We start from the raw sequence: 27,454 nt of genomic DNA on the forward strand, positions 1-27,454 counted from the left end.
TATACAATAGGAGACTTAAGAGATAGTTTACAGTCAAGCTTTAGGCCCTGAATTGTCAGCATAAGGACAAAGATGCCCAGTATGTCCTGGTCATCAGTGGTTGCAGGCCCATGAGTAGGTTCTTAATGCTTTTACAGGGTTACTGAGGATTCCTGTGCACTAACTGAATTTGTGCTTCCATATAGGAAATGAGTTTTTTCCCAGTCACCAAAGTGACCAAGGCCACTAGTACAACCCCAAACTATAGTCCCAAGTAATTAGCATATCTGGCTTAGTTCTTTGTTCAACACAGATATTATTTCTTTTTTGAGTAGAGTTTTCTAACTCTAGAGAATAATGTGTTTATTAAAGAAAAATTGGAAAATGCTACAATACAAAAATAATAAAACAGTTAAAATTGTCCATAATTGCATTGCCTAAATACAATCATGATTAAGAATCCAGTGTGTATCTTTTTAGCATTTTTTCCCCTCTACATATAGGCATATTATTTATTTGCACTGTCTGGATTATACTGTTCACACATTTTGCATCCTGACTTATTTTCATTTAAAAATATCATAAGTGTATTTTCAGATTATCATATAAGCTTCCAAATTATATATTTAAAAATAATTGCATAATAATTCATCCATTGAAACAGCATTATTTGCATTACTAAATATGGCACCTAGAGGACATTTGGTAAATATTTGTTGAATGAATTAGGAGATTGATGGATGAATACATTGCCCTATTATGTGACATTTAGTTAAAGATTTTTCAAATGGAACTTTATTATTTTGTTTTTAGAATTACGAACTCTATATTTCTCTTTCTCCCCCATCTCCAGAAGTGTATATACTTTGGCTCGCTAGCAACTATTAGCATCTACATTTAACATATATGAAAACCAATAGGTTGAACATCTCTCTCAAGGTTATGTACCTGGTGCATAGCACAGCTGGATACCACATCTAGGTTTGTGAGTGTTTGCGCATTTTTACCTTTACTGCATCATACTTCTTGGAAAAAACAAAAAACAGAAAAAGGTCATAGAGAAGGATCACTTCCTGGGTTTAGACTTCAGTTAGAGCTGTTCTGAAAGCAAAAACTTCAGCTACCAAAGACATAAAAAGGGAACAGGTAAGCAGATAGCCTTTTTGTCATGAGTAAGTCAAACAAAAATTCATTTGGTTGACTTTTTTAAAGTCAGGACTCCACTGAGGCCACGAGGAAGCTGGTGTGGGATAAGGTCAAGAGAATAAGCAAGGTCACTATCCAGAAGCTGAAGATGGGCTTTTTCAGGTGTCACACTTGTTTGGCTTGGGTGACTGAGTATTTGCACAGTAGAAATTGGTAAAGAAGCTTGCTATGTTTCATTGCTTTAAAAAGATATGGGAAATGGGAACTGCTTTCGAAAATGGTGCCAAAGATAAGGGGTGCCATGTTTCCCAGAAAGAATGGAAAATGAATTGAAACCCTTTAAATTTTAGCTATAGCTCTACTTTGCTAAGAATTGCATGCGTGAGTACAGGTGATTTTCCCTTTTTATGCACCCCTTCTGCCACATTAACACTAATATCAGTGGTTAGCCAAGCAAATGTAATAACTACTCTCCTCAAAGGACCTGTGATTGCAGCTTCAACTCCTCTGGCCCACAAATGAGCTGTTGGAAGATTTTCCTTATTTCTTTCTACCTTCTCACTGCATTTTGATTGACAGAACACCATTTTCCCAGTGGAGGGACCCCAGGCACAGAGTCACATCTGTACATCTAGCAATGAAGAAAAGGGGGTAGAAATTAATGTGGGTCTTAAGGCTTGATGGGAAAAAGGAAACTGCCTTTAGCAATTTTCTTGCCCCGTGTGGTCCAGTCTTTAGTGGCTGCTATGTCTCTTTCTGGATTGGGGAGGGGAAGAGTTGGTTTACTACCACAGGGAGTTCCAAACATTAAGCCCACTACAGGACATGCCTTACATATGTATATAAAAATTAAAAATACAAAGCCTTAAGATAAGTGCAAAGATATCCAACACAGTACCACCCCTCACTGAACTATCAAATATCAAATTCTTTCTAAAAATAAATGTTGGTGCCCCTCCTATGCCAGTACTGTCACAAAAGCACAGGCCGTGGCTGCTAAGTTGACAGCAACTAAGGCGCCCCACATTTATGAGTACTGAGCACTGAGTACTTCTAGGGCAGGTAGGAATCAAACCCCTTAAAACGGAATTTACCAGGCAGGAGAATATTGCTCCTTTCCCTGAGAAAATCTCAAGGCCAGGGCAATAAAATTCCTCTCAGATTCTTCTCGGGCAGGCAGGGTGGGGGAATCAACTCTCCTATTTACATTCTGAGTCCTCAACGGGGACCCAGAGCTTTAAAATTATATTGAATTTGGTGATACACTTGCTGAGGTGAGGTGTCTCCAAAAAAATGGGCGAGGGGAGTGCTGGGCAGGAGAGGGAAATGTTCCTAAGGATTTGGGCCCCATTTAGCTTCAGGGGTTTGGACACCAGGACTAATTTCCGCTGAGACTGGGCTTCCTGACAGCTGAAATGACCTCCGCTAAAACATGGAGGTTTCTAAGGGCTGGGCTATAGATCTGAGGTTCGCTGGGACAGGTGCACTATGTTGTCTTCAAACGGTGGAGCTTCTGGAAAAAGGCCCGACACTAAATGCTCTACCAAGAGCAACTGGGGGTGGAGAACGGAAGGCCCTCCTCAGATTTGGGGTTCACCAGGGCTAAGATACCTTCACCCCTCAAAATGTGAGCTCCCAGAGGGTAGGGGCAGGATACTGTCCTCAAAGTCACAGCTTCTCGAGCCAGGAGCTGGGTCTTGGACTCCCTTTGCGTGGGGGGAAGGGGCTGCAGGGCCAGAGGCCCTCCCCTCCGGCGGGAGGGGGCCTCTCATGAGGCCCTGCCCCCTTTCTGACAAGCTTGAGGTGTCCGGTGACCAAGATTCTCAGAGCTGGGTGCAGGGTGCGGCCCAGGGCGTGGTCACCGGGGGCTACTTAGAGCAGTCTTTGCAGGGAGACTGCACGGAGGAGGTTAGCTGCGAGGCTGCTGGGCACTCAGCACGGGTTATGGCGTGGATGCTGGACTGCCTTTTCGCATCGGCCTTTGAGCCCCGCCCCCGCCGTGGTGAGTGGGGCCCACCTTGTCGCAGGGCTGGGGTGCTCAGCTGGGGGCTGCCGGGGGGGGGGCTGCAGCCCCGGCTGAGTGCCCCAGGGCTTGGCTCCCCCCCCCAACCCCTTTGCCTCCTTTCCCGCTGGCTTTTAGCTAATTGTTCTTGGCTCAAGGGACTGCCCCGTCGAGGACCCGCATAAATCACCAGCTTTGCCGGGAACTCAGAGCAATCGCACTAATGGCTCCGCAGAACGCGGGGTGAGCACGGGGGAGGAGTCGCTGGCTCTATCCTAAGGTGGGGACAGCCAGAGCCTCCTGGCCCTCCCGCAACCCAGCACTCTAAAGGCCCCAGGAAAGACCTTGTCTTGCAGGACATCCAGAACCCAGGGACCCTGACTTGGAGGTGGGGTTTCCTTTTGCCATAAAGCCTGTCTGTCCCCCTTGTCCCAAACTCAGCTGGCCTCTTGAGTCGTCTAATTTAACCCCTCCATTTAAGAGATAATGATATTGAAACCAGACAAGGGAAAGGCCTGCCCAAGGTCATCCATGGAGTTGGCAGGCAATCTGGGACCGCTTAGGCTCTGCTAACTGCTCATTGCCCTAAACTGCTCAGTGGTGAAGGCCTGGGTCTTTCCTTGGGTACTTGAGGTCAGTGCTCGGTTTCCTTACTCCTACAGAATGGAGGGCATAAATATTTCAACTTCACAGCTCTTGTGTAGGTTTGTGTATCCCCTTTCACCCTTCTGGAATGCCTTATACAGAGTAGATTTGGAAAACTTTTCTTTTTTAAAGTTTCAGGAAGCTAAAGCATTACTTTGGAGTTTCCCTAGGGACCCCCTACATGTACCCCCCCCAATCTACACTGTCCTTCACTTCCCTTTGACAAGCCCCACCCGCTTCAGGCTGCCACCTGCCCCCCATGGCCACCTGTTTTTCCATAGTCTCCAACTCCAAAATCTATATTGGTGAGAATGCGTCATTGGTCAGCGGCCATAGACCAAGCCTGGAGTTGTCTCTTCTTTCTTCTTCTCCCTCACGGGCAAGGGAGGGGAAGCTCCAAGAGGAGGGGCCTCCGAAACTTAATTCATCAGAGATCTGATTTTAGTTCTTGCCCATCCTAGCACCCTGCTGACACCCATCCCAGTAGTCTCCTTTCCTGCTAAGGGACTGAAGCAGCATTGCCAGTTCAAGTATGCGCTCTGACAGGTCATAATCATAATCTCTCTGAACCTAAAATGATCGGCATCTACTGAAGGCTATTTTTTTTTCCTTTTCTATGCATTTGAAGTGTGCAATCCTGGTGAAAGAAAGGAAGAAAGAAGGAAAAAAGAAAAAGAAAAAGAAAGAAAAAAGAAAGAAAAAAGAAAGAAAGAAAGAAAGAAAGAAAGAAAGAAAGAAAGAAAGAAAGAAAGAAAGAAAGAGGTCTGTGTAGTGGCATTAGCTTGTTTCCAGAAGTAGGAATGCTGAAGCACAAGGATTGTGAGTTCAAGGTCCACCTAGCCTACTTCATAAGTTTGAGGCTAGCCTAGGTTATAGGAAGATAGAGAAGAGAGAAGGGAAAGGAGGTAGAGAGAGGGGGAATGTGGGGGGGGGAAGAAAGAGTATTATGCATTTTGAGGCCTTAGTTCTGGAACATCCTTGAAGGCTGTTGTGTAATTGCAATGAGACAGCAAGGTTATGAAGGCTCCTCCTTATGGGGATTCCCAAAAGGACTCGCACTCCCATCATAAAACAACAAGGTCTACCATAATCAAAGGGTGATCTATGTGCTGGCACTCTGGAACGGAACATTGTCACCTCCCCATTCTACCACTTAGTGCAGTTCTCATCTCATTCTAATCTTCCTCAGTTTCTCCACTGGTTGAACAAGTGTCAGGGCCCACCTCTAGCTGCTACTTTTTGAACATGCTCCAAGTTATAAATGCCAATGACCAGACCAATAGAGCCTTTCCAGCTGTACCCTGGAAATGCAGCCCTGAATGGTTAACTTACTCTCTTCTGGAAGCCTACACTGCTCCCAAAGCACACATGGACATAGCCATAAATATGTGTATCTGTACACATCTCAAACCCATGCATACTCTACACAAGGCCATAAACAACTAGAAATGTACTATAGATGGATTGCATAATTTCCACAAAACACCATACCCCTCACATCATGCACACACATGTGCCACCCACACATCCATGCAAATTCTATGCAGTTGACAGATTATCCATATTGCAATTATTTTCAGAGAAAGCTATTTAACATGAAGTAAACACACGTTCTTTTCACAATGCCTTTTTTCCTGCTTAGCCAATGTTTAAAACAAACACAAAGTCTGCATTTCCAGCTGCTGAGACCTGCCCACCAAATGCACCTATAACACAGCATCGCCTACACCAGGTCTATTACTCACACAGTGACAGTTAACCTACATGAAGTGCTTACCTAAATGCTGGGCCCTTGAACTCAAGCCTTACAAGAACGGTCTCACTCATGTCACAAAACATCACTTTTAAATATAAAATGAAGCCAAGGGTACAAGTTTTCACAAGGTAAGTGTATGTAATGCATTGCTCTCCCAGTGGTAAACATTGTGCAACATGAAGAGTAACTTTGGGAGAGGAAGAATTATTGATATTTTTTTGGCATTGGAATTGCCCTTGTCTTCTCTTTCTAAATGCCTTTAAAAATCCTTACCTATCAGAGGTATTAGAGATAGATGGCCACAGAATGAGTAGAATGTGGGAGGTATTCTAAGTAGTTATTTTGTCAGAGAAATCTTTTGAGGTTTTTAGTGTCAATGGAAAATTATATGAAGGTATTTGATAAGGATATCGCTAAGGTCTGGGAGACAAGGGGTGGGGGTGGCGCAGAAAGCCAGCACCATTGATTGACCCACTTGAAACTCCCTTCCCAGTTCACTCTTGGCATAAGATTTGGCTTCAAGCAAAGTGACTTCTATACAGCAGCCAAAACTTGGAAGCTGAAGGGACCCTGGGGTCCATTTCACATACAGATCTAATCTTCTCTTAGTGGCAATACCTAATCGATTTGCTGAGTCCAGGCCCAAGTGGGCTAGAGCAAAATCATTTTCCAGAGCAAGGGCAAAATTGCCAAAAAGACATCTCACTCGCCTGGCCAGGCAGGTCAGATAAATACGAAATTCACTAAGGACACAATATCCCAAAAGTCCTTTGTGAATGACTTTCCTCTTCAAAACTTTGCCCCACATGAAGCTAGCTAGAGCTGAGCTTACCAGGTTCAACCACACTCTAGTTACCACGAGGATGAAACGCAGAATCTGTGGCTTGAAAACTGGCAGAAATAATCCGTTTGCAAATGTACCCCAGGCTCTAGCAGGAGAGCTGACATTCATCAAGCTTAAATATCAAATGACAGAGAGTACATTGAACATCAGGAGAGCGGGACACCAGGTCCCTGAGGGTGATTATGGCAATTGTGAAATCCACATCATTCCTTCGTTTTCACACTTACCTACTAAGACGACCTAAATGGCCAACAATAGTGCACTGGCTAAATAAACTTTGTGACATATCTACTTGATAGAATACAACCATAAAAATGGGGTCTGTGAAGAATACACAATAACAGAGAAAACAGCATGATCATAACCATCACTGGTGAATTTTGGAAAGACCAGAAGAAAATTCACAGCAGGTAAGCCAGGAGATTCTAGAAAAGGAGCAAAATAGTACTCCGGGTTTTGTTTTCTTTTTTTAAATATTTTTTTAATTTATTGATATATTTATTTACATTTCAAATGATTTTTCCCCTTAAATTATTCTTTAAATTTTTAAAGGCCATAGAAAGACTAATCAAAGACTTATGGCATGCAATCGATTTATACACTAAACTTAAATTCCATTATTCACATTTGAATCTAAATATTTTCTTTCACATTTTTGTTTAAATATAATGGCTAAATCAAACCGGCTGATCATTATCTTCTTTGTGATTGTGAAATGTCCCTTATTGCTGGGTGAACCAGAGCTGGTTGGAGTACTGGGCCTGACCCTACAGTGTTGTGACAAACCTGTCACTTCATTTCTCTTAAAGTGACATGGCCACACTGGTTATTAATGACAGTAATAATCATTATTGTTGCACATGAAATTATATGATTGTTTATGCTTCAGGTATCAGAAGATACACATTTTCTTTCTTTTCCAAATATTTACCAACAACCAGGCGCTTTGCATAAACTACCACTTTTTACCTTCAGAACAAGACTCTAAGGTATTATTCTCTCTAATTTAAAGGGAAAAAAAGCCAGAAAAGTTCTGTAATTTGCTCAGTTTTACATGGTGACTGAGGAAATTTTACAATCCCTTTTGGCATAACTTAAAAATATGAGTGAGAGCAAAAGGAATCAGAATTACAAGAGCTCCCAACACTGTGCTGCTATAGACTAGCTATTTGCAAAGTGGTCAGTCTGATATCATTGGTGATGCCCCTTGCCCAGGGTCCAAATTCTGGAGTTTGGACTATCTGGCTGCTTACAGATTCCTTTCTGTGAAAAAAGTGCACATTTTAAAGGAAAGGTGCAGTACAAACACCACCTGTGCCCTTAGAGCTGTGGCTGTGAGTCACGAGGAAATTATTTCTGTTTCCTTCTGGCAGTATCATTTGTTCTTACATGCATGCACAGAAGTGTTAGATGGCATGTTTGATGAACCCTGGCAGATCCTCAGATACTCCTTTTGAGAAACCTCTTGGCTTCTTCGGATAGGCACACAATACCCAGGCACACAATACACAAGGCCAGTAGGTCCTTGCTTAAGAAGGAGCCTACGTAGCTCTCTGGGCTTATCGTAAACTGCTGCTCCAACTCTTTTCTGCATGATTTGGCTGATTATTAAGTATTATCCCTCTCACTTTTCCTCTCAAAGCAGGGGCCCCAGGACCTTCTCATATGCACACAGAGGTACTGATATAATAGCTTGCAGAGTTGTACCAAAGGACAGTGAGGGAGAGGACCATTTCAAAAAGAGGGTGAATTTTTTAAAGCAAAACGAAACAAAACAAAACAAAACAAAACAAAACAACATCAAAAGCCTGGCTTCTCAGAGCTCTGGCTCCCGTGAATATCAGTACTTTTCTCATCTGTCAAAGTTTTGTTCCCTCCCTAGAATTATTCCCACCCAGGCCACCACCAGGACGCTCATCCTTTAACCCTGCCTTCAGCTCTAGTGTGGCTAACCTTAGCTTGCAGTAACTTGCTTTGGTCTTTAGAGGGAGGCAATAGCATCAGGAAGGGAGGGGTCCAGAGCAGGGTCTTGCTCCACCACCTTTGACAAAGGTGAGACTTAGTTTTCCTTTAACTGGGAACAAATAATTAACTACTCAACAGAGACTTAATATTCATTCTGTCATATCTCCCAGAGAACCATGATTCCCCCCACCCCATCTCATTTTCTCTGACCCGTGGAGTTTGCTAAAAACTTAGGAACTCTTTTTGATTTCTAGGGTAGAGATGAATAGAAAATACCCATCCCCCCACCAAATCATAAGGCAATCTTGTCAAGAAAGAGGCTCTAATTTTTTGTTAGCACAATAACACCTATTTAGGGGCAAGACTGGGGCTGGGGCTGCAGTTAGAGTTGGGAAAGTCTGAACATGTAACAGAGGGTTTTGAACTTTGTGGAGTATTACTTCTCAAACTCAGGTCCCATTAACACTGCCAGGAGAAAATGCAGAGTGAGAATTGGACTAAGGTTCATTTGGGGCTGCATTAGGCTGATCAAAAAATATCATCCTAAAAGAAGAAGAGGCTTTTTCAAGAGGGTTAGACAAACCAGTAATGAGAAAAAGTGTCTATTTAGTCAGTGGGTGCCACACCCTGAGAAACCCGATTAAGATGCTACAGGAGAGAGGGAAAATGGAGAAGGGACCTAACTAATCTTTTCTTGAATGTTTATTATGTATCAGGTATTTGCCTGGAGCTTCTATGATTCATCCCCTTTTCTAAGGCAGCAGTTTTGCAGGTGGGGAAACTGAGGCTTAGAGAAGTGAAATAACCTTACCCAAGATCACTCACCAAGTGTGAGCAAGCTAGAATACATCTCTAAAGCTGCCTTGCTTCGATGCCTGTGATTTTTCTCAGCTCTCTCTCTCTCTCTCTCTCTCTCTCTCTCACACACACACACACACACACACAGAGACACACACACAAAGACAAAATACTGATGCTCAGTAACTTTGTTTTCACGAGGAAAGGAAGATTTTTTTCCTTAGTACAATTCACATTTTTATTGTCTTGAGCCTGTAGATGTGTATATTTTAGGATAAATAGCAGTCTGGAGACATTAAGACACTTTTGCCTTTAGAAGATTTCATATAGTCCTCATTCTATATGGACACACTTCCCATACTCCAAAGAAGAACCAACATGATAGCAGTTTTAAAATACAATGAAATTGGTGTAGTGTGTATGTGTGTGTGTGTGTGTGTGTGTGTGTGTCTGTGTCTGAGTGTGTATGTTGTATGTGTTTTTATGATGGTGGCAGTAGCCCGGGTAGCCTTATCATATCTCATCATTTACAGGGGTTTGATGTGAGAGTGTCTCAAAGTATGTTAATATCCTCTGGCCCAAGATGACATCTTAAAAATCTCTCCAATCTGGAGCCATTAGCTTCCTCAGAGTTTGTTCCCATTTCACAGGCATGAAAATTGAGCAAATTGAGACAAAAGGACCGTATGGATGCAAGTAGATTGATTGCCAGGTAATTACTTAGACAGGTAATTCAGTAGTGTGTGTGTGTGTGTGTGTGTGTGTGTGTGTGTGTGTGAGAGAGAGAGAGAGAGAGAGAGAGAGAGAGAGAGAGAGATGGAACATAGGAGGAAAATCTTCTAGAAAGGGGAGGATGCTGCGGCTCCTTGGAAGTGAGGAAACAGAAAAGAGGCTGGTGTCTTCAGAAGGGGAGGACTGTGGTGTCAGAGGGACCCATGCGGGGCTGAGTGCCTGAGACCAGATGCTGCGACATACTGAAATTTTCTGAGCTCCTACGGGTAGTGAAAGAAAAGGTTTCAGGTGTTTTCTGACCAGTGAATCTCAGCCCTTCCATCCCTAGTCTTTTTCTACTCCCAAAGAAGCCTTTCCGTGTACCTAATACTTTAAACAATGCTTTTCCTGCCCCGCCCCACCCAGGATGAGGTGGTGACCCAGGCCCAGTTGGGGGCGGCTTTATGGATGTCCCTACTGCTTTTCATCCATACACTAGGCTCATTTGTGCCAGCTGAAAGGGCACAATAATAACAGTGGCAATTTAAATCGTGCTTCTCACTTCCCCCCCTGGAAAAGCGGCAAAGTGACTCACCACCACTGAATTGTCCCTCTCGCTCCACTCCCTGACCCTCTGCAGCAGCAGCCCAGGATGGTTCCCTGGGGGGCTCAGTTGGGAGCCAGAGCTTCCAGCCATCCTTTGGTTCTGACTAGGCTGACACCACGCCCCCCATAAATGTGTTCTCCCCAATGCAATGTATTGTTTTAATTAGAATTTCGCAGATGAAGTCGCGTGGAAGGCATTAGAGCAGCATGAGTCTCGTTAGGCAAGCACAGTGCCCTCCCCCCAAGCATGAATAACACAAAATAGGGTCCATTCAGGAATTATTTCGGGGGGGGGGTTCTACTTGTTTTTTTTTTTATATGTAATTTTATACGGGGAGGACTGGTTTACTTGAAATTCACTGCAGAGCAGCTTCTGTTGGGGGTGCTACACGAGCAGGTCTGGGGGGGCTATGAAACAGTCCCATACCCCTTCTTTACCCCTCACCTCTATTCCTCCCAATTTTCAATTCTGCAATGCTATGACCAGAAAAAAAAAAAAACGCGCTCATTCTTGGTTTTCTTTCAGCACTAGACTAAGGAGAGCTCCCGGAACTGGAGGAGGTGAGGTGCAGTTAGATGGAGAAAGCTTCAGCCGTCTGAGAGCCAAAGTAATTATGCTGAGTACTCTTGGTACTGTCAGGAAACTCAGAAGAAGGAAGCCCTGGGAAACCATACTGCCTGATAAAGACTTCACTGTCTAACAGGAAATCAGAGAACTTTTTATTGAAGCTGCCTGCTCCAGGAGAATGATTTTAGGGAGCATGGCAGACTTGAGTTCAAATACTAGCCCAGTCTACTAGGACCTGCATGCCATTGGGGAAATGACTTACCTACTCTGAGCCTGATTTGTGTAAAATGGTGACAATCAGACCTCTGTCTTCCTCACAGCCTCATTGTGAGGACTGAAGGAGAGCATACATATAATGGGACTTAGCACTTTGCCTGGTACACAGGAAGCGCTTGATAAATGAAAACAGGATTAGCATGATTATTATCCTTCTTCCTATCTACCAGGTGCTCTCTGTAGCAGTCCTTACATTTGAAAAGAGGGGGTAATAACTGCAGTTATGGATGATCATGCCCTAACAACTATTAAGAGTGTAATTGTGATATTTCAGAGTAGGGAGCACTCTGCTAGGAGGGAGGGGTAGGAAAAAAAGCAGAGAAAGTTTTGTGATTCTTTCATTAAGTCTTAAAAAAAATTAAGTAGGAGTTTGTCATTAGGCCCAGGGGGAAAGGGCTTCCAGGCAACTGCATCTGCCCACACAAAGTCATAGAGGTGTGAAACAGCCAGGCCTTGAACAAATAGTTGTGCTCAGCTGGAGACAAACTGGGACCTCCTGGAGGGGTGGCGGTGACATGGGTCAGTGATCAACAATTGTTCCAGATTACTCCCACTAGCCCCTGCACCGCGCATTAGGCACCCTACCTGGACAAATCTCCTGCGCAGCCTTCCTCTTCGTTCTCTAAGCAGCAGGTAAGTTCACACCCTGCCTCATCGGACCTGGCAGGCAAGGCGTTGGAAGAGCAGACCTCCACCAAAGAGATCAAGCCCGCGGGCGCCCCTGCTGGGGTTGCCAGCCCATACCTTCTTCCTTGTCCCAATCTTGGTGCAATGTACACACACACACACACACACACACACTCACACACACACACACACACACACACACACACACTCACACACACACACACAGAGAGACAGAGAAAGAGAGAGACAGAGACAGAGAGAGACACACAGAGAGAAACAGAGAGACAGAGAGACTGAGAGAGACAGAGAGAGAACACTATGCAAAAGATCACCTGGGTTCTTTTAAATACTCTTGTGATTTTACACACTGCACCCATGCACTCCCATGATCTCCCTCCAAGACACACCGTATTCAGTTCTCTGTGCAAGCATATAAACTGGACACACACTTCCAAATCACACACTTGAACATACAATTAAAATACACATAAAACCCTCACCTGCACAAACCTTTGCACACAAACACTAGGTGCTCTTACAGAGGTGCTTTGCTCACAAATGCACAGATTACACATCACAATAAACCCTACCTGCAAAACCACACTGACACATCTAAGTGTAAGCACACACAAAATATACATATGCATACAATCTTCAGCAGGCATACACACACACACACACACACACACACACACACACTGCTAACTTACATACATTCACCACAGCAGATCCACAGACCCGGCAGAATTACACATGGAACATACCTACATTCAGACCGCACCCTCATAGGCACTGTACTATAGTCAGGCAGAATCATACATCCTACAAGCATGCACACACCAACAGCAGAAACACATGCCTCCTCATGTCACAGAGCACAGACACCCCCACCAAACACTTGGGTTAAATCATGCACCTCACCCCCTCCCCATCACACACAAACGGCCACACACGGACGCATACACAGACGTGCCTTACCCGCGCGCGCACACACGCGTACATGCATACATACATACACATACAGTCCGCCCCCTCCTTCTCTCAGGGCGGAAGGGAAGGGGGCGAGGAGTGGAGGCGGGGAAGAAAGGAGGGAGGATGGGCGTGCAAGGCGGAGCGGGCACAGAGGCTCTTTTCCCTTTGACCTGAGGGTGTTGCCCCTCTGTCCCGGGCCAAAACAGTGAGTTGGGTCCAGGTATGGTCCAGTCGGAACCCAGGAAAACAGGAAAGTCCGGGGATTTCGCCAGCAGGCGCCGAGCACTCAGCGAGGACCCTGACTCAGATTGTGGTCGACCCCGCTCGAGGCTCCTCCTCCCAGGACCCTCCCCCTGTCCCATCTGTTTGACCTCTGCCCCTCCCCCCAGGGTGTGCTGTTTCTTTCTTTATGCCTATGAGTGATTCTTTGAGGAGTGTGGGGGCTTTATTGGTTTCAAAAAGTAAAGAGTTGAGATTTGCATAGAAGCTTTTTGCGGAAACCCCTAGCTTATAGCTCGAAGACTTCTCTTAATGGAGAGCTCATTATTTTTGCATAGCAACAGATTTACTACATAAAGGCAGCAGCGATTAGAAATCACTGACTCTGTGCTGGACACACAGTAGGACGCTGCCCCCCTCCCTTTAGGTCTCCAAATCTAACAGGGCTATTTGCAACCTAGGCGAACCTGCGTCTGTTCTCACACAGCCAGAGAACTCGGTTTTTTTCCCCCTTAGCACTAAGCCCTGCACTTCACGCACACAGCAACCTTGGACCTGGAGCCACCGGCGGCAGGGGGCGGCAGAGTGGCTGAAGGTGATTTACATTTCTTGCACCTTAGCCTCAGCAGGGAAACTCCAAGGTTTCTCCACAGACGTGATTATTTAAGCTCCTGTCTTTTGCTTGTGTTCTCTTTCTATGGAGACGGACCACAGGCGAGGGAAATGGAGAAGAGAAAGAAGGTCTTTCTACCTCTCCACTCAGAGCCAAGCCGCATAAAGTTCTGTGCAAAGCCTGTGGGTTTCCAAGTGGTCAGTGGTTCGAATTTCAATGCTGCCACATTGAGGATGGTTACCTTGGCAAGTTGCAGGGTAGTTGGGGAATTGACATATAATAGGCATCCTATTCCTTCTGGGAGCCTTATTTTAAAAAAAAGTAAGGATTGGGGGACAGGAATCTGGGCAGTTTTGAGGGACTTGACCACTAGCTGATGCCCCTAAGCCAGGAAGTCAGAGTGTGGCAAGGGGTTCAGCTAACTTTCAATTTCTCAAGCAATGCTGTGTTGAAGGGAAGTGCCCCCATGACTATCTAAATGATATTAGTCTCTAACTATGAGAAACTCCTGGTCACAGCTTCAGTTCTTAAGGTTGTGGTAGGGTCCTCCCAACTGACATGTCTACCCACCACAGAAACTTCCTACTCCTCCTACCTATTTTCTCTTTTACAAAGTGCTATAGTGATCTTCATAAGCATGTAGTGAACACTCACCAGCTGCTAGAGATGTCTCTTGTTACTTTACCACACAGCCCAAATGTAATGCAGAAGAGAGATATTCTTGGAGGTTGGAGTTTCAAAAGATAGTATAAAGAACACAGAAGAGGGACTTGAATAGTGGCACTACAGCTACTGTGGGGACAGAGGGGACTAGCTTTGGGCAAGGGGCTATTTATTCCTTCTCAAAGCCCTCAATCTCCAAGTCCAGTTGAATGGGTGTTTTTGTTTTGCTTTTCAATGCAGCTGAGGCTTCTGCAATTAATTAAGGAGAAAGCCTCTTTCCTGGAGGGCAGAGGCCTTAGCCAGCCAAAGGGTGAGTCACCACCTAGGAGCTGGGTGGCAGAGGTGGTGCTGAAGTGACAATGAATCAGTCCAAGATATCACAGAGAGATTACCTGAATGGTGAGGAGAAGAAGGATCAGACAAGAGCCTGAGCCTCAGTCCCCTGAGGCTGGGTCTAAGTGACAGAGTGACTTGACTACATTCATATACACAGAGTCAATTCCTAAGAGGCCTCCCTACTTCTGCCTCTACCAAGTCCCCAAGAATAGTCCTGGAGTTCTTCTCAGAGCACAAAGTAGAATGGAAAGCACGCCCCCTAGGGTGCGATGAGTGTGAGGAAGTGGTGGGTTCACATCTGATTGCACTGTTGGTTTGGTGATCCTGGGCAAGTCCTTTTTCCTCTGGGGCTTCAGTTCTAAGGTAAGTGCTCGGCGTTTGCAGCTGCCATCTGCTCACTTTTCTACAAAGCACTGTGAGGGCAAACGTTTATTCTCCTATTTTGCAGCTGAGAAAACTGAGGCCAAGTAACATTTACTGCTGGACCTATTTAATACCTCAAATCATCTTGGTGTGTTTATGTTACCATGGCAATCACTGCAATTTAAGCCAGCATCTTGCCAGTCTGCCACCTAAATTGGCTTCCTATGAATTCAGGTTCAAATCATGCCTCCCTGCTGTCTTTAAACACTAATATGTCGCTGGGTACATAAGTGGATTTTTTTCCATCTCTGATAACATACCCTTCACACCAAATATTAGTTTGTTTCCATCATGACAGCTTAAGCTTCCATCTTAAAAGGCAAGCACCGTAACTAGGGCTGTAACTCAGTAGTGATATGAAGTCCTAGCTTGCCCAAGACTCTGACTCCAGTCCCCAGTAGCACCCAAAGCAAGCATTAATAGAAAAAAGGTGGCCCTTATCACAAGGAAGAGAGGCAATTGTCTGCAGGATGCTGCAGTGAGGGAGGGAGAGGAACAAAGCTGCCAGGGACAGAAGGAGGGGCTGCAGAAAACTCTAGAGAGAATGAGAACCAGAACAAATATGCCAGGGACAATTGGACCAGCCTCAAGTGCTCCCTCCCTCCTTTTCTCCATCTCCTGGTCTGATGCTCTAAAACTTATAAAGGCGAAGCACTCAGCCCATTTCCAACAAGAGAGGAAGAGAGCCTCTCCTTCAATGGAAAACAAACTCATCCTGAACATTCCAATTATACTTCTGAGTGGGGTAAGGTTTGTTTCCTTTCACGGGGAGAGTGCGAGATCATCCTGGTAGTAGTGATGGTGGTACTTGTACCCCAAACAGCACACACATGTAGTCAATGGTAGAAAAGCACTCTGTGTGTGTGTGTGTGTGTGTATGTGTGTGCATGTGTGTGTGTGTGTGTGTGTGTGTGTTTCTACTGATTTACTATAGCCCCTCTCATCTCCCTCTTTTCTACCCCATTTCTGAAGAGAAATTTGCCACTAAGGTTCTGGATCTCTCTTCTAAGCTGCATTCTTTAGACTCACATGTCTTACTTAGCATTTGGGGAAGTAAGGGCAATTTTTCCTGGACCTTTTCTGTAGTCATGTCTGCCTAGAACAAGCAGCTGCTTTCTTTTTTTCTTTTTCCTTTCTCATCCTTTCTCCTTGGCCTGGGTTCTGGTTCTCTCTTCTTTCTTCCTTGCCTTGTACATAGTCTTTAACATTCTGGACTCTCACTTTCTCCAATTAATTTTAACCCTTTAACAACCACATTCTCTTGTTCTCCATTGATTTCACCCAAGGGAGTAAGAAATTTAGCTGCAGGGGGGGAAGCCACTGTGCATTGGAAGTGCCTCTCATTTGATAGCTTGCATCATAGTACTGGATTGCTTCTGGTGCATTGCAGGAGAATATTGGATATACCTTAATCTTTGTCAATTATAATAAGTTGTTACCTGCTGTAATGTTGATTTGGTGATATGATTGGTGAGCTACAGATTACAAAAGGGCAGTCTTGAAAGAAATTTTAGATGCATGGTCATGTGGCTTCCCCAGGTGTCTAGACATGTAAAAACATCAAGAAAGGATGAAGATGACATAGTAGTGGGGTGGGAGAGACCGGGTGGGGGAAAGTTATTGAGAACATTGCTATCCAGGTGGGTAGATGACTTTGAAGCTTGTTACTGTTTGCTTCTCTAGTTCGCTGAACTTTGAACAAACTGACCTTTTTAGAGCAGGGACCTTGGACAAAAGTGAGAATCATGGAGCTGAAAAAGTGAGGCAAGCTGTGGAGGGTGGTAGTCTTTGGGCAGCCCTTACATGCAAAGGGGCCACAAAGGATGTTTCATGATCATTAGAATCAGGTCGGAAGAGAATAAATGCATTATATCAAGTAGGGTGCTGAACATGGAACTAAGAGGTGAGGACCCTCTCCTTGACACTGGAACTAATAAGCTTAGTGTTTGGGGGTACATTTCTGAGCCTTCTGAACCCCACTTCTGCCTTTCCCTCATCTGTAAATATGAGACTGTACAGTGTGACCAGGAGAGGGAGGGCATTTGGAATGTTCAGGAAAAGGGGACTCTTAGAGCTGAATCTTAAAGATGAAATTGTTTTGAATAAGAGGAGAGAAGATTATGGGGTACGTTTAAAAACAGTGGGAGTAGCCCAGGGAATTCAGCAAACAGGTATGCCTGAGGCACGGAGCTGGCTGCTGTGTAGAAAATTGCTATGAATCAGCCCCTACCCCACCGCGGAAAGCTGTACACAGGGTGGGGGAATCTGAGTGGCAGAGGCGAGCGCTCACAGCGCCTGCAGCTCCTCTCAGGACTAGCAGCGGCGCAGTGCCAGGCTGCCTAGCAGGTCTCCACGCCTCTTATTCCTTGGCCGGACCAGGAGAGTCGCTAAGAGGTAGAACAGGGGCTGGACATCAGGGGCCCAAGTGGGACCCTCTGTGGGGTGGCAAGAGAGGGGGGCGAGGGTCCTCACACTGGAAGGTCCGATGTGTGGGAGGGAAAGGAGAGCAGATAGTGTTAAACTTGTTGCCAAGGTTTTCGGACAAGGGCACTAAGGGGAATTCCTAGGAAAGACAGATTTTTTTTTTCAGTTCTCACTGGGGGGACCGGCAGCGGAGAGTAGTTTTTTGGCGCTGCGGGGTCTTGGTTTAACTTTGCAGATGAAGCGCTCCCAGGAGCTACGTAGGGGCGGGACAAGCGCTGGGAAGCCCAACTCAGTCTGAAGGCCTTGCTCTCTTGCGCAGTGGCTGCCTCCACTGAGTAACCCCTTGATTCAAGGGTTTGGAGTTTGTTCTCAAAGCCCCATCCCGGGGGTGGGGGGTCAAGTGCCTGCAGCTGGGCCCCAGCTTAAGACAAGGAAGGAAACCAACTTTGGTACCCTCATTTTCCACGTTCTGGGGCCCTTGGATCTGCTGAGGGACTGGAGGGAGGACTCTCTTTTAAGTAGCAGGTATGATATCAACACTGTGACCCTCTGTCCTGGAGTTCATTAATTCCCTCCTTAGAATAATCAAGGAGTCTGCAGTCAGAGTCTCTCTACAAAATTGTTTAGAGAAACAATATAATGATAAAATTATTATGCCAGTTGTGTTTTGGGGTTGGGGGTACCCAAGGCCATCCAGCTGCATAGTCACTAAGCAGGCCTCCTGATTCTTCTAAGGTCTTCTTGAAGAGAGGAGTCAGTCTACTTTTGAGAGAATGCATAGTTTGATATTGGTATTTTAGAAATATGGTTATTTGATGGTTGTTTTAAAATGTCATTCCTATTCATGAAAACTACAGGGGAAAATATCTCCCACAGACCCAATTCCCTATGGCAGTCTCTCAGAAAGAATTTTGAAGAAGAAAACCAGCAGAAAATTGTGTGCTTTTTGAGGACGATATAATGAAAGGGAAAAGAAGTGTGTGTGTGTGTGGGGGGGTGCTGTCACAGAAATAAAGTCTGGGCTGTGAGGAGTTCTTTACTCTGCAGGTTTTCTTGACATGACCCCCCAAGTGGTCTGGGGGATTGCTCTATTGCTGTCTTCTTGCTCATGTACACTGTGTAGAAGCCACAGATATGGTCTGGAAAGGCAAATGGTTGGTGATGCGCCACTTAATTCATTCTCTCTGTCACAGTCAACACAGTGGAGACAAGTGTTTGTGCAAATCTGGGGATGAGTGTGTGGATGTGAGTGTGTAGATGGGGGTTCGTAAGTGAAACAGATAAGGAGGAGGAAGAGAGAGGCAGAATGGATGCCTGGGAAGGGCGTCCTCAGTGTGTACTGAAAGCCTACAGTTGAGGAAGGGTCTGTCCAATGTGAGTAGGCCTGGAGATATAGTCAATTCTTAATAGTCTTTATAGGAACAAAGGAGAGAAAATGGATTGAAATTAGTAATGGGAAGCTTGAAAGGATGATGTGATGACCCCTCTCTTTCAGTCCTGTGACCTTCATGTGACCTTCAACTAGGCTGTAAGTTCCCAAGGGCAGGAGCTGAGGCCTTCCATTCAGCTAGCCCTCCCTCTCTCTCTAACAGGCCTGGCTTATGCATGATGCTGAGCCAGCTATAGTGGGTACTCAATTCCTTCTGTGGCCCAGTTAGTTTCCCCTACCTTTCACAAGCTAACCTCATCTCCCCATATACTGCATCTCTCATCAAGGAAGAGCCAGTGGACATAGCTCTTCTTCTCTGAAAGTGAGCTTCCTGCTGGCAGTAGGTAAGTATTTATTTTTACTCTTTAAAGGTGGGTCAGGGGCATTCTTCAGCAGGGCAAGGTTTCCCATTTGTCCTCAGATAAAAGTACTTCAGCCTAGCAGTCCTTGCATAGTTGACTTGAAGAGTTCTTAAGTGAGAGGGGGTCCTTACTCTGGGACAAATATGCCATTTAGACGATACTTTCATCATACCCTACCTTTGGATTTGTACCCCTAACACATAAACAATATTTGTTATAGTATAAGGGCATACATAGACTTGAGACTCACAGAAGTGAGGTACTTTACTAAGTCATATACATGGTGTTTAAACATGTAAGGCTTCCATTTGAATCTAGGTTTCCAGTGTGGAACACACACACACACACACACACAAACACACACACACACACACACACATGAGAGAGAGAGACAGAGACAGAGAGACAGAGAGAGATAGAGACAGACACAGATGTAATGAGGTAGTAAGGGAGAAATAGAGACAGAGTGAAGGAGACAGAGTGACACAGAGAACCATTATTCCCACTTCTCAGATGCTGTTGTATAACTTGAGTTAAGCCACAAGTTCTCCAGAGCTCTTGTTTGTTGTTGTCTGTAAAGAGGAGATAATCCCAGCCCACCTCCTTTCCAGGGGTTGTTGTAAGAAACTGGCATGATTCATTTGTTCATGAATTGTGGATAGCTGTTTTAATTATAAGAGCTTTATGTTCTCCCAAACCCTTAAAGTTTATAATCCTATGACTCACCCAACCTGAACACCTACTGTGTGCCAGGGCCTAGACATAAAGGAATTATAGAAAGCATTTGAGAAAATGAGAAGCACAAGGTAAATTAAGCATTATTTTTACCACCCATTGATAGAACATCTTATTTTCTCTCCTTTGCCACCATTTAATAGAAATAGCAACTAAAAGATGGAGATGATGACGCAGCTTGCGATGGCAGCGCTCTTATGTACCCTGTTGCATACTGCCGACATCATTGAGAAAATCTACATCTTGTATTTGATATTGTATTGCCTTGTTTACACCATCCTTTGAGATGTATATAGCATGAAGATTGCCTTTCACCACCTTGAGCTGGAGTTTTTTTTTTTTTTCTTTAGTCCATAAAATTTAAAAAGGGCATACTACATTCTATGGAATGACAATTGTACAGAGACGCTGTTAATTCTGGTGGCTGCCTGCCTTCTATATGATTTCTTCTGGATTTATGGAATTAGACTTTATTATGTATTCATTCTTCTGAGTTCATTATCTAGCAATGCAAAAATCTTGCAGCTATTGAGAGAATTCATAGATGAGGTAGTAGAAAAATGCCCTGACACTGAAATGGATTCATGTCCAGTCTCTTATTAAGTTGCTGTGTTGCCTTGAAAAAAAAAAAAACCCTGTTTCTCTCTGAGCCTCAGTTTCCCGAAATGCAGAAGAGGTTTTGGACAAGGTGATAGTTAAATTTAACTCTGATCCTCATAGTACAATATTCTTGGAAGAGAATTTTAGACCCAGGGCTTTTCTTGAGATGTTTAAATGTTACTACCTCTAGTTTATGAGCCTGTGTCATGGCATGATGGGCTGACTGCAGGGACTGAAGAACGCTGTCCCCAGATTTAATTATCTTGGGGCATCACCACTGCACAGGCTAAAATGAGTCATTTTGTTCACTGCATCTGCAGCCTTTGCTGAAATGCAGGTTATGGGATAACAACTTAAAGGCTAACTCATTAATGCTCAAGATGAATGAGGTAATGTGTCAGCAGACCAAATTGGTGCCCAGATGTGTTCAGCTAGAGCCCTGTATCTTTTTCCCAGGTTGTGATGTATTAATGGGGATGTCTTTATGCATCGTCACTGCCTGTATACATTTGAATTATGTAGATATGATACCTCTGGGCACCCAGCCCTTGCACTATCAATTTCTCAAACACTGAGGAGCTTTCAGGGGCTTGGAGTAAAATTCTAATGATGCCACAAGGTGCCTAATTAATAGAGATTCCAACCACTGCATCAGCATGGTCTCTGTGTTTTGTTTTGTTTTTCCATTCATGTTTACTGGTGAGAGTTAGGCCAATCCTAACTATTTGATGGGAGCAATGGAGAAAATTAGGTCTCCACATTGTGAAGGCTGTGGATTTATGGTTAGTTCAGAACATTTCTGTCCTCTCCATGTTCAAGTGGTTGACCTTTCTAAAGTTAATTTGTTTCCCCATCTGTGCCATGCATTTCAGGAGGATGTGGAGAATAGGCTCGATGCCACCCAAGAGTGCTCACTCCCTTTGCATTGCTCAATACTGCCTTTGTTCAGATTCTCCTGCTTGCTATCTACTCATTCGTGAGCTCCTCTGCTGACCCAAATAATATTATATGTTCTTTTGCTGGTAACATGGAAAAATGGGCGGTTTGAAAGAGAAATACATTTGTGGCTAAATCTGCATTTTACTAATCTGAATAACAGCATTTGAAATATTTAATTATGCAGTTAGTTTTTCTGACTCTTGTAAGATGATTAAAAATGCTTGAAATCGAAGAGTGAAGAAGACAGAGCTTTTCTTAATAGATCCCCAGATATCTTCATCTGTGCTAATTTAATTCAAACTTAGTAGAAACTGAACAGAGTAGATTAATCAATGCATTGATTCCAATTCCTATTTTATGTAATCACTCTTATAGCCTAATAGTTTCAGATGCATTTGGGCCCTCTGAAAAGAATCTTTGAAAGAACATGTTTATTTTTTTTTAAAGGCATGCTACTTATTACACACACACAGTAGTCATTTACCATGTAATTGTGGAAATGGAAGCTATGTCATCTCCCCATTTTCTGGAGTGGGTCATCAAGACTCAGAATCAACTGGTTCTCCTATGCCTATATAGTTAAAAAATAATAAAGCTTGGCTTTGGTTCTAACTTTTTTGCCAACTGCATGTGTTTGTGTAAAGAAATTACTATTGCAAATACCTTGAATTCTAGACCAAAATTCAGCTGGTTTGCTTTCACCTTACTTCCTGGGTATCTTTTTGATCTCATAGTCATTTCAAGCTACTGCTATAGCATGCTGAAGGGGGAGGAGATGGACTCTGAAGCAAGAGAGGTCTCTTGGCATTTTTGTTTCCTGTGGTGAGCCTTCTTTTGTGTCCAGCTTGCAGAGTCAGGCCTGAGGACAAATAGGTTGGTTAAATCTAAAGAATTTGTTTTATGCCTGTCTCTTACTGTTGAATCCTGTTTGTTTCCTTGTACTTCTTATTTGCTGTTTCTTGGGCATTCTAGCTTTTCTAGCTCTGCTGTAGGCTTGGGGCCTACTGGTGATCTGAAAGCATTGAAGGTATGCAAGATGGAGTCATTTTTGTTGCCAGTACTGCAGCCTAGGTCTGTTGTTAAGTTCAGCCCTGTATGTTCAAGCAGGGAGGCAATGATAAACGGTTTATTGTAAGGCCTTTGATTTCCCTCGGAATTGTAAGCATCTAGGCTGACTCATCTCTCAAGAGCTCCTCTCTCTCTCCCTCCCTCCCTTCCTCCCTCCCTCTCTCTCTCTCTCTCTCACTCACTCTCCTTTTTGGGCTGATGATGATTTGAGGTTTCACTGTTTGTTCTTACCATTTTTTGAGGAAGGGAGGGATTTATTTCCATCCTGTATTTTTGGGGAGACCAGCAGCTCTGCTCTCTGGGTGAACAGCTCTGGTAAGCTACAAGAAGATATAGCTGAAACTCCAAGACAGGTACAGAGATGTTTGGCTTGGGATAAGGGGAGGGGGACTGGGATATTAGAAATGTTGAGCCAAAGCTAGACTGTATATCAAGATGAGACCCTCATTGATGGATTTTAGATTTGCTATTGTAAGTGGGCTTTGCTAGAAGTTTAGTATGGAACTGCACTTAAATGCATATATGCCTTGTTTAAAATGGTTATTTTGTGGTTATTTGGTGGTCCAGCTTTGGTGTTCACTTTGGGTTGAAGGAATTTTAGAATCTATGGGCATTCATCTTGGCTTCATCTAAAAGCTACAGGAAAAGCCCTCATTCTGTCTCATGCTTTAGTCAGTGAGCCAGTAAGCATTTCTTGTATCTATGGCTTGCCATTAAGGTATGTGAGGAAAAGAGACTCTTGTTGATAAAACTGAAGAAGTATATTTTCTTTTTAAACAGCATTGCTCATTTGTTTAGATTATATGATAAACCTTTTGCCTACATTATATCTGTTATAGCCATATTACTGAACTTTGAATTTTAAGCCCCTCTCAGAATAATATATAGAACATATTTGTAAGCCTTCATGAGAAAAAAGCTTAGCAAAATGGTATAGGATTGCTTCTTTTTGTCTAAAGCCTTAGTTCTTCCGGTCCCAAATTACTTTCCCTGCCATAAACACAATTAATTTAGCCATAAGCCTTGTTATTACCATGCTGGATCTCTGATATATGTCACCAGCCCTTTGCCCCTTAAGCAGGGTTTTCATGGTTGGACTCTGGTTATTTATTTATTTATTTATTTATTTATTTATTTATTTATTTACAAAGGTACAGCTATGACTCTGCCATTCCCTGCCTAAACCCCCATAGTAATGCCTGATTGCTTAGAAAAAAAAGGTCTATTTCTTTAATATGGTGTTATGGGGCCTTTCATGATATAGCTTCTCTCAACTTGTACATATTGCTTCAAGTAAATAACAATCTCCCATTTCTTTTCCTTTGCAAAAGCCATTCTCCCCCTCCCTCCCTTTCTGCCTCCCCCCCCACCATCTCCAGACAGGCTTAGGTATTTTCTCCTGTCTGTTCTCATAGTACTTTTTCTTTATACCTTTGCCAGCTGACATACCAAAAGATTTTGCAAACTGTTGCTAACCTGCGTATGTCCTTCACTGCACTATTGAAAGGAGCAGTATTCTCCTATTCACCCCCTGAATAGTTAGTATCTGGTTTAAAGTGGACAATTCATACAGATTTCTCTTTAATACAGAGTTTTTTTCATTTAATGAGCCACTGAAAAAAAGAGTAACAGAAGATGCGATAAAAGATGCTTGTGTGGGGGTCCAGGGAGGTATCCACTGAGGGATGAGCAGCCTGCGCACACTATAGATAGGGCTATGAAGGAAGGCCATCTGAAACACCTTTGCCATTAGATTAAGACAAATTTCACCCTAATTGCTAATTTTGTTTAGAGTCTCACTAGGAGATGAACTTTGTTTTCACAAAAGTTCTCTTCCCCCCCCCCAAGAAATGCAATATAATCAGGTTTAAAAAAAAAAAAAAAAAAAAAACTACCAGCAAACAAAATCCTGCCACTAAAGGCTATTTGGTAGATTTTTGGTGTTTCTTTCAGTGTTTTATGCATGTTTTTCTTCACATAGGTACAATCATAATTTCTGTATTTTGTATTTCTTGTTGAAAACCTCTTTATAAACATATATGTATGGTTGCATCATTTTCCATACTAGTTATTACATAACTATATAAGTAATCTTGTTTCTGGGCTAGTTGTTTCTTTTCTTACTTTCCTTCCTTCTTTTTTTTAGTGGATGGTTCATTTGTATATGATGTTTCCTGTTTGTAGCAAGATTTTATTACAATAGATTCCTAGAAGGGGAATTACTAGGTCAAAAGGCCTGGGGACAAATTTTGGCTCCAGATTCATGTGTCCAGCTTGTCTGTTGAAAGAGTTATTTAAATTTAAAGTGCTCATTATCTTGGATAGATGCCTCCTTTTTACCTAACCCAGATAGCTTAGAGCATCTTCATGAAAGAAAAGAAAAAAAAAATCTATCAGTGTTGTAATTAATTAATGGAAAATATTATGTCTTATTGGATCAAACTGGGCTTTTAAAAATATAAGGTTGCTTATTTTTTTTAAAAAAAAGCTATTTTCTTTAATTTTTGTTAGGTTCTCTCTCTCTTCTGGACTATCTACTCAGAGCTGTTTTTTTAAGTTGGTTTTTTTTTTCTTCCCCCCTGAATATTCAACACAGAGGCAGCTCAGCTTGAGGGTGAAGCCACCTCCCAGTTTTCCCTCCCTCTTTACCCCCTCCCTATAGTTCCTTCCACCAGGTCCAGTCAGTGACAGTTGGACGATGCAGTCTTGATAGTCATCCTATTCCAGAATGGGGGGCTGCATACCTTTTCTAAAGGCAGCTAGGACACGATGTCCCAGAATCATACCCCTTTTGCTGGTGTTGTCTGCCTTCATTATTTTAGTGTGCGTCCTGGGAGGAGCCCCAGGACAGAACCCAGACTGCAGGATGGACATGGTATCCATACACAGCCTCTCTGAGCTGGAGCGTCAGAAGCTGCAAGAGACTGCTTACCACGAACTCGTGGCCAGACATTTCCTCTCTGAATTCAAGCCGGACAGAGGTGAGCTATAGACCCGGAGTGTGGCGTCCTTGCCTTTGGGCGAGTAGACCCCCCGGGCGGAATGGGGCAGATTGAAAGTCTAGGAGAGTAAGAGGGTGTCATTACTGCTCTCAGAACGGGACCAATCTCCCGGTGCCCTGGGAACGGAGGATGGTAGGAGTTGAATACTGTTTGTTAAATTTCAGAAAAGGTAAAAGATTAGTTGAGTTGAGTCGAAGCCTGGGGTTTTGAGGGAACGGTAAGCCCCGTAGGACCGAGGACAGGTGAAGAAACGGGGCTCACCAAGTGTGGTGGGAGAATCGGGCAAAGAGGGAACAAGGCTCAGAGGGATACTTCTAAAAGAGGACTGGGACAGGAAGAGACTGCGCGTTTGAGAGAGATAGAGACAGCGAGAAAGAGGAGGCAGAGAGACTCGCGCCAACCCGGGCAAAGAGCGGGCTAGCGGTGCGGGCTTGAGGTTTGGCAGTGGGAGGTGCGCTCCGAGCGCAACTCAGCCCTGCTGGCTGCGGGGACCAGGGACAGGACCGGGTTCCAGGGCTCCGGGAGACCTCAGGGGTATGCGCACAGGTTTGGCTATGGGCTCTACCGGAGGTGGGGGATGTTCACGCTGCTCAAGGGGCGCTCCCTTAAGACTGGGAAGTACAAGGGTAGGATCCAGGACCGCCAGGCGCGCACCCCTGGTCCAGCCTGAACTGAGTGAAGCAAAGAGCTTAAGAGACCCCGCTAGCAGTCACCACTGCGGGGGTTTGGCGCCGAGACACAGCCAGGTGTCGCCGATTCTCTCACCGCAGCAGAGGGAGCGAAGGCAAAAACGCGCGTGAGCGCTTCCGCAGTAACTTGGCGACCCTCACCCGTGGTGGCGCTGCAGGCAGAGCCCCTCCCCTCGCCTGTTGCATGATCAGAGGCGCCTCTGAGCTTTTGAATTTGTGTTTTTAAGTGTGCTGAGCAATTACTGGTTCATAGTAAGATGCGTCTGGCGCATTAAACTGCTTAGGCTAAATTCGTGGAATCTTGCACGTGCTAGGTGGGGCTAGTTTTGTTGTCAGATAGGGAAACTGAGGCTGGGAGAAAGCAAACGTTTTTTGGGCTGGACAGAGCTCCCCCTCCCCCTCCCGTGGCTACATATCAATGCAATGTTTCAGTTCTCGCTTCCTATATGTATGTGAATGCATATGTCTTTCCTTTTCTCCTTCCATAGCTCTACCCACTGACCGTCCAAACACTCTGGAGAAGTGGTTTTTGATGCTCAGAGGACAAGACAGGGGTGAGTGGGGCATCTCTCTCTCTCTCTCTCTCTCTCTCTCTCTCTCTCTCTCTCTCTCGGGAAAAATAAAATAAAATGCAAACTCCTTTCTGGTAGTGTGGCCGTGGATACCGGAAATGGCCAGTGTTTATTGCCCCTGAAGACTCTTCGCTCTGCTCTCCCTACCAGAACCGCCCCCGCCCCCGCCCCCGCTTCCGCCCCCGCCCCCCCAGAGGTTTATATCACGAAATGGAGGACCAGCTGCTGGTTCATTTGGTGGACCTCTCAGACCTGCCTTAGCTTCCCCGTGGACGTCTAGCTCATTGCTTCAAGGTGGTCCTGCACTGGCAAGACATAGGCAGGGATGAAACCTTGGGCCACATCTGGCATTTGAACGGCACCAAGTCATTTTTACCTAACCACATCAGGGTCTCGCTCTCCAGAGGGGTAGGGGGCGCTGAGGGCCTGGGGGAGTGGGTGCATTATGGAAGATTGCTTAGAAGAGTGCTATAAATCCACGCAGT

At 44.4% G+C, this 27,454-nt stretch overlaps 1 protein-coding gene across 3 annotated transcripts in view; it reads left to right on the plus strand.

Moving 5' to 3' along the window:
* The first annotated feature begins 3,069 nt into the window (after positions 1 to 3,069).
* Arhgap36 (Rho GTPase activating protein 36) overlaps positions 3,070 to 27,454 on the plus strand; it is a 28,891-nt gene continuing 4,506 nt past the window's right edge. For 2 of the 3 annotated variants that reach the window (XM_052170970.1, XM_052170972.1), the window contains exons 1-3: positions 3,070 to 3,127; positions 25,529 to 25,687; positions 26,886 to 26,951. In XM_052170970.1, coding sequence (XP_052026930.1) covers positions 3,070 to 3,127; positions 25,529 to 25,687; positions 26,886 to 26,951 — 283 coding nt within the window. Of the gene's footprint in view, positions 3,128 to 25,434; positions 25,688 to 26,885; positions 26,952 to 27,454 lie in introns of those variants that run through there. The other variant, XM_052170971.1, reaches the window with a different exon arrangement.

The sequence above is a fragment of the Apodemus sylvaticus genome, chromosome X (assembly GCF_947179515.1).
Source record: "Apodemus sylvaticus chromosome X, mApoSyl1.1, whole genome shotgun sequence".
NCBI lineage: Eukaryota > Metazoa > Chordata > Mammalia > Rodentia > Muridae > Apodemus > Apodemus sylvaticus.